Source organism: Otolemur garnettii, unplaced genomic scaffold (assembly GCF_000181295.1).
Source record: "Otolemur garnettii isolate 467f Iridium unplaced genomic scaffold, OtoGar3 scaffold00092, whole genome shotgun sequence".
Lineage (NCBI taxonomy): Eukaryota > Metazoa > Chordata > Mammalia > Primates > Galagidae > Otolemur > Otolemur garnettii.
The window spans coordinates 2,177,708-2,185,218 of record NW_003852487.1 but is presented as its reverse complement, the minus strand read 5'-3'; the positions used below and the strand labels follow the sequence as shown (position 1 = coordinate 2,185,218).

Sequence of the window (7,511 nt, the reverse complement as noted above, 5' to 3'; positions counted from 1 at the left end):
ACTTCCTTCTATGATGGATGAGTCTTCAGCCCACTTAGAGCACTTAACATATTCTCCTTGATACAGTTAAACAGTATTTTTAGTTGTTTTATTCTTTACCTCTGTAAATTTAAGATCCTCAGGTGCTTGACTGCACAGGCGCCCCTTTGTTTCCTGGAAACAGTATCTTTTTACTCTCACTTGTGTGATGAGAAGCCACCCTTCCCTTCAGGTTCTGTTCCGTTCTTCTTCTTTGCTCTATTTTCTGTAACTTTACATCATCAAGTTTAATAACCTTTACATTCTATTTCATAGTCATAATTACAGCTTCCATTTGGACTGTAGATTAATTCCAAAGTTGAAATAAATATCCAGTGTTTATATTTTATTTACTGTGTAAAGATTATCCACTGCACATCTAGGTAGTACACACCAACTATACAACTGAACCTCTGTAAGTTGACTGCCCAAGAGACTGTAACAAACTGGTCAACATACAGAGGTGATCAACATAAGGAACGAGGCCTCCTATACTGATACATACATGTGATGCATGTCTGGTCTATGAAAATTAGATCAACTTAAGGAGATGGTCAGTGTAGGGAGGTGGTCAACTATGGAGGTTCTACTGTATTTCTATCTATTATAGATTTTTTTGTTTTCCTGGGATTTTTGATTTCTTTTCCTTTTTAGAAATGTATATATTTAAAATAAAATTACAAAGGCAAATAACAGAAGATTAAAAAATCCTGTTTGAGGGGATGTATGAAATGGTGTATGTGAGCTAAAAGCTCATGGATCATAGCAGAAAGTCCATAGGTAATGTCTAAAATTGGTAAATCAAGAAATAACAATAGTTCACTTCTTGGCCTTTTGGCCTAGATCAAGTAAAGAAATAGCACTACATGCATGTAATTTAAAGACATGGGGTTAAAAACTAAGATAAAGCATGAGGAGATTTAGAAGAGATTGCCTGGGGCAGGGGGAGAGTATGGTTTTCTGTTAAGCCTCTTTGTACTGTTCTTTCTCATTTATGTGTGTACTGTAATAGCCCCCATTCCTAAGCAGGAGTTGTATGTCAGTTGGATGTTAGTAACTTAGGGACTGCCTGTATATTAATTTGATTAAAAATTTAAAACAATCTTTTAAAAGAAGACAGTATACCAGAATTTAGTACTATAATGAGCGCTAGTCTTGCTATTGGGATATCTGGATTCTGGTCACTTAATATAAAATTATACTGAAATGCTTTTGCATAGTTTCAATAGAAAATATATGGGCTTTGCAATCACAAGACTTGCATACTTTGATCTTGTTTGTGGTGGTTTCCAAAAGTCAAATTCACCTTACCAGTGACCTTGTATGTAACATTACCATTACTCTTTTAAGGAACTATTACATTTTATTCTACATCTGTTTCACTTTCTACTTCTCCAACAAGTATCCTGTGGAGTTTGTGCATTTGTCACTAGAAAGAACAAAGGAGTTGGGGTTAGAAGATCAGGTTAGAGAACAGACTGTTCACTAACCCTGAATTGAGCAAGTTACTCACCTTGTCCCGTGGACTCTGTCAGGAGAAGATACACTGAAACAGCGTATTTGTGTGAGCTTATTGTTCTGTATGAGCGAGAACTAAGGACTGGTTCATCTTTTCATCCAGTTCCCGTGACGGAGTGGTACCTGGGGCGCCCGCTCAGCTTGCCCCTGACAGACTGTGCACTCAGCCTCGGTGTTTCTCTGGCCCCTGCACAATTGCATGGAGTCAGCCTGGAGCCAGCCTGGAGCTGAGGCTCACCAGCATGTGGAGGAGAGGACTCCACAGCCTGCGGACTGTCCCCCCCGAGACGCCCCTCCAGTGCTGAGCACAGGCTTCCTTTCTGCCACCCTGGCTGAGCAGTGATTAATGGCAAATTAGCCGCTTGCTCAGTGACCTTTCAGCGTGTGCTGCTGCTCTCCTTCACTTCTCATAACTATTTGCAAATATTAGCTTCTCAGGTCGTTTCTCCTCATCAGCGACTTTCACAGATGACAGGCAGGTTGTTAATCTGATTGGCATTCAGTTTATGTCCTTTGCCCCACATGACTATGTCTGCACTCTGGCATCTCCTCAGACATCTGATAACCAACCCAACCATCTCTACAATTTTATAAAGGGAGAGTGTCAGCAGGAAGGTATGCCAGTGAGCCCTGGAGGGCTGCTGACTTCAAGAGCCAGAGAGTTTACAAAGGCGAAGGCTGCCCCTCAGCTTTCCAGGGACCCAAGGAAAGATGAGAATCAGCCTCACATAATGTGACCAATGTATAAGATTAAAAAAATTAATTTGTTGGTGTTGCTTGCGTCAAGCTCTTTTTTTTTCCTTTTTAAATTCGCACACACCTTTAATACAAAAATCCTATGGTGCTTAGGCAGTGGAAGGCAGAGTGCAAAACTGCGAGAATCAGTGTTGATAAGAGGCCAGTACTCTCCTTGTGGAGTTCTCACTGCTCACATAGGGGCAGGTCTCTTCTGCATGAAGTATACTGGAAGCACTTTGCATTTGCAGTTATTTCCAGTCTCTTACATCTCTACCCTTTATTGAAATTCCTATTGTGGGTATGTTTGATCATTCTTCATTTTCCCTAAATAAATACTAGTAAAGTGTACTGTGGGGAGTTTAATTTTGAGGTTACATGTATTTTAGAGAAAAGTGGCAAAAATATGTCTTATGTTTTCCCCCTTGTCACCAGAAGTGTGTGCTGAATTACTATTTATAGTCTGATACTAATAAAACAAACACGGACTTGGGCTATTTACTTTTCAGAAAAGAAAAAGGGTTGAAACTGCCCTTATGGAACTGAACACTTTGTTAACTGGATGTATTTGCTCCAGGGAATCACATCTGGGCCCTAGGAAGAAAGCCAACCACTTTCTAATGTGCCTGACATATGAAATATTTGTGGAATTGGATGAATTTGAAGATAGCGGTAGACTAAGGAACTGAATAAGCAAAGTCTTAAATCAATTAAATAATAAAAAAATAAAGTCAGCAAACATTTTGGAAAACACTGAAGAGTTAAAACCTCCTTAGCCACATGTTATACTGAGTAGTAACATAATGCTCTCAATTAATGTTCATTTGGGCTACCGGCTGTGGATTCTTCCATAGAAGACTGGCTATGCTTAGCCCCTGGATAATATGGTCTGATAAAGGTCAATGACCATGACCACACCCAGGGTACCTCATAGGAAATTTGGGTAAGGTCATGAGATTCTGGATTTCCTATTGGTGTGGCTTTACAATGTCTTTTATTTGTCGTGTTCCAATCATCTTATCTTTTATACTGTAGTCCCCCATTATCCATGGTTTTACTTTATGAGGACTGAGTTACCCATGATGAACTATGGTCTGAAAATAGATGTGTACATTACAATAAGATATTTTGAGAGAGAGAAGAGAGATCATATTCATGTCTTTTATTATAGCATATTGTTATAATTGTTCTGTTACTAATTATTGTTGTTGATCTCTTAATGTGCTTAATTTATAAATTGAACTTTATCATAGGTATGTATGTATAGGGAAAATCATAGTACAGATTCTCTTCAACTTATGATAGGGCTAAATTCCTATAAAACTATCTTAAGTTGAAAATTTATAATACAATTTGAACCCACAATATCATAACCCCACCATACAATGAGGATCATACCGAATGTATATTGCTTTTGCAACATCAAAATGTTGAAAATTGTAAGCTGAACTGTCATAAATTGGAGACATCTTATATATGTAGAGAGTGCTACTATCTTTGGTTTCAAGTATCCACTGGGGGTCTTGAAACATCCCCCTCAGATGAGGGGATACTACTACTTTGAAGAGTTCCATAAACATTTTTGTTTTCTCTGCCGCAGGAGATATTGGAGCACCTGAAACTACGGCTCCCACTATTGTGGTCCCCCCAGGTAACAGGAGTGTGGTGGCTGGGTCCAGTGAGATCACCTTGGAGTGCATAGCCAGTGCCAGGTATGAGACACATTCTTTCTGTCGGAATACCCATAAATACTACAGGCGATAAGACTATAATGGAAAAAGACAATGGCACATACAGGTCAATCTTCTAGCAACAGTGGCCTTGTTTGCCCAGCTGGGTTATGAAGAAGATGCCTAGGGAGACAGGGAACTGGACATGATAGCTTTTCCCGAGCCTCCCACTGCAATAGGGAGGTGCTTTCTGCTGAAGTCATAGGTGGTAGAGGGCTGCTTCCTCCAAGATGGGCCAGGGATAGGAGAAGGGTTGAGGAGAGATAAAAGTCAATTGTTCCTTTCCTTGGTGATCCTGGGTATTCTCTGCCTAGTTAGTTACCATTTCAGAAACTAGTTTGTATGATCACGCCTTCCATGTAGCTGTGTCCCCTAGTAGTATTTATTTTAAACATTCTTTTCCTGAGCAAATGAAATCATTAGCACTGATGGTCCATTGCTACTGCAATTAGCTATTTTTGCTCAATAGCCCTTGAGCAGAATGTATTGTTGGTGCGTGCTGTAAGGGAGTAGAGTTATGTTTGGATTGATTTTTAAACATCCATTGGTCAACTCACCACAGTTGCTGGTAGAATTAGCTATGTCAAGCTTGTGCTAATGCCTGAAGTTATTACTGTTGCTATCTGCGTGGTTCACAATTACTGTTACCAATGCCCTTCCTTCTCACAGGCCTGTGGAAGAGCTGAGTGTGAGCTGGAAGAGAAATGGGGTGAGAATCACCAGCGGATTGCATAGCTTCGGGAGACGCCTCACTATCAGCAACCCAACATCTGCAGATACTGGGGCGTATGTCTGCGAGGCCACGCTGAGAGGGAGCTCTTTTGAACCAGCTAGAGCAAGAGCCTTTCTTTCCATTATAGGTAATGCTCAAACCACCAAGTGGTATTGTCAGATCCTTAGATAGCATTCCCACACTGACACTTCTGTGGAAACAAAATAATAACACCTATATTGCACCGGCTTTATTTTTAACTCAGCAAATGGAGGTGAGGTCTTGTCTATTGTCCAGAGTCATTCTATTCTTTTCCAAGAATGTCCATTAAATCCAAAGTGCTGCAGTTCTGAATACTTCCAATCATAAAGCTTAGGAAAGACAGTGATGAATTTCTTGTCAGATATATCACCACGCTATGCTGGCTTCTATACTGCTAAGCTTTTCTAGAACTCTTCCTTGGCTATTATGATCAGTGTTCATGATCAGTGTGTGATTGGTTTTATTTTTTGACCCAGAAGAAAATTTAAAACTGTTGAGTGTTACCTTTTGTTAAACTAAACAGTGAGAACAGAGATGCTTCCTAAAAATGGGCAAAGGTATTATTCCTGAACCAAGAAGAAATAGGAGATAAAATTAAGTAAATTTCAGTTGCCTCGCTCTAAATCTTGGAAAATATCCAAGATTAGCCTGAAATCCTAAATTTCTCATCAGATTATGATTATATTAAGATTACATTAATTTATGGGGCAAATACCTTTATTTCTCTCCTCTTTTCAGCTACTTACTATCATATGTTTATTTTTTCCTAAGTGGCTGTGGTTACTATTGCAACAATCCATTTTCCTCAGTGGTGGCCGAGGTACTGCTAAGAGAGTACCTTAGAAATTGACTCTAGGAAGGGTATCTTTATTTTGACTCTTCACTTTAGGAATAAAGGCAACTGAGGATATGAAAGATCAAGTAAAAAGAAAACCTTCAGAAAGCAAATCTCTCTTTAAATAATATATTTTGCAGTTTGCCCTTTTGCAAAATAAGAACAAAATAAAAGCTTGTACTTGCCTATGAAATTAGCAAGAAAATCAAAGAATACTGTATAAAAGGTAGTTTGCCTTAATCATGTCACATTCCTGTAAATCATTAGGAAAACGCTTTGGGCCCTGAATATGACTCTGCTAAATACAATGCAGTACAGAGTCAGTCCCTCTGAAAGAAGCACAACAGTGTTAAAGGTGTCAGAGAAAGCAGTCTTAGAGTCACAAATCATTGTTGATTCCACTCTAGGGATCGGAGCGGGTTGTTTTGCCGCCTTTCTCATTTACTTCTGCTATAGATGTAAATATCATATCCCATTCTTCTCTAAGACTTTTCCATCAAGGTTGATCTATAGCTATATGAGTATAGCACATTATAGATTGAACCAAAATTAAAATTTGTGATGTGTAAATCTCTAGTAGTGAAGACTATATTGTGTTAAAACATTTTAAGGTAATTTAAACAAGAGAAGAAATTTATCTCCCTGTAAACTAGAATGTTTGTTTCAATCATAATTCCTTTTTAAAATATTTAAATCTATAGTATGAATGTTGGGTTTGCATTTATATCTGAATTCCAAAGCGGATCATTTCTGTGTTCTCTGGAGTTAGCATCTCTCTGTGTTCTGACTTTTAAAGGTACAGGAACACACTTCCTTTCTTTATGGTGTTGGTGTTGATCTAAATCTCCTTTTATTCATAAGAATTTGCTGTGACAGGGGGGTTTTGTGGTTGGATTTTACTGGAAAAGCCCTGAAGAGAGTGTCTCCATCAATTTGGAGGGATTTTGGTGAGATTACAAGCCACGCCCACAGAAGGATTCTCCCTCATGTTACCAGTTTCCCAGGCTCTTACTGAGGGACCTGTCACAGAGCTGTCAACACAACCATGCAGATGAAAGAAAGCAGAAACAAATTGGCTCCCAGTTACTTTTATTTCATACTGATGAGAAAAGACAGAGTAGTTGCAGCTGTTTACCCCACCCGTTGCCTCTCCTGCTGTGTTGCTTAATATCTGTGGTTTAGACAGGAACATGAAGCTGTGGTCCCAGGCAACATCATGCCTGCTGCAAGGCCTGTGTGATTGCCCACTGTGTGACCAGTCCTGCTGCATGCCCCATGTCACCACTGTGTGCCCTACACACACTGTGGCAGTGGCCCAGTTCATACCTCACAGTCTTGGCCTCAGTGTGTGAGGGACTGGGACTGGGGCTGCTGCTTGCAACTTGCAGTTGCCAGCACCTCCATTTCCTTCCTGGCTGCTTTCTCGGTCCTGTGCCCACTGTGGTGAATTGGAAGTACTGGGTATTAACACCCGAGGGACAGCCTCACCAGCATCTGATGGGAGTTGGTGGCAAATATCCAGGTCACTCGCTTCTGAAAGGGTCATGTTCTACACTGGCTTCCAGACTGTCCTTGTGGGGTAAAGCCCACAGTGGGAGCTACCTTGATACTGCTCCTTTCAGCTGACCTCTGCACTCCCCTAATGGTATTTTCATATACTCCCAAACTGTTGGTCTCCAGCCTTATCTCAGGGCCAGACTGAACCTGGGGTGTGATCTTGCATCTGCTCAGGCCTGTGCTTGGGATGGATGTCCTTCCACCTAGGTATCACCTGCCCTGGTCCCCGAAATCTGTCTCTCAGAACTCCTCTCAAACATCACCTTTGCTATAACTCTCTTCTCACCTGGGCTGCTCACCAGGGAGGTTGATACCCACTCCACTGTGCCCTTGTAGCATCTGAAACACACTGGGCGGGGGGGGG

General features: G+C 40.6%; 1 protein-coding gene across 1 annotated transcript in view; it reads left to right on the top strand.

Annotated features, from left to right (window-relative positions):
• The window catches only part of SDK1 (sidekick cell adhesion molecule 1), a 1,049,055-nt gene that overhangs the window by 780,247 nt on the left and 261,297 nt on the right, over nucleotides 1-7,511 (top strand). The window contains exons 6-7 of the mRNA XM_003795444.1: nucleotides 3,872-3,983; nucleotides 4,671-4,861. Coding sequence (XP_003795492.1) covers nucleotides 3,872-3,983; nucleotides 4,671-4,861 — 303 coding nt within the window. The remainder of the gene's footprint in view (nucleotides 1-3,871; nucleotides 3,984-4,670; nucleotides 4,862-7,511) is intronic.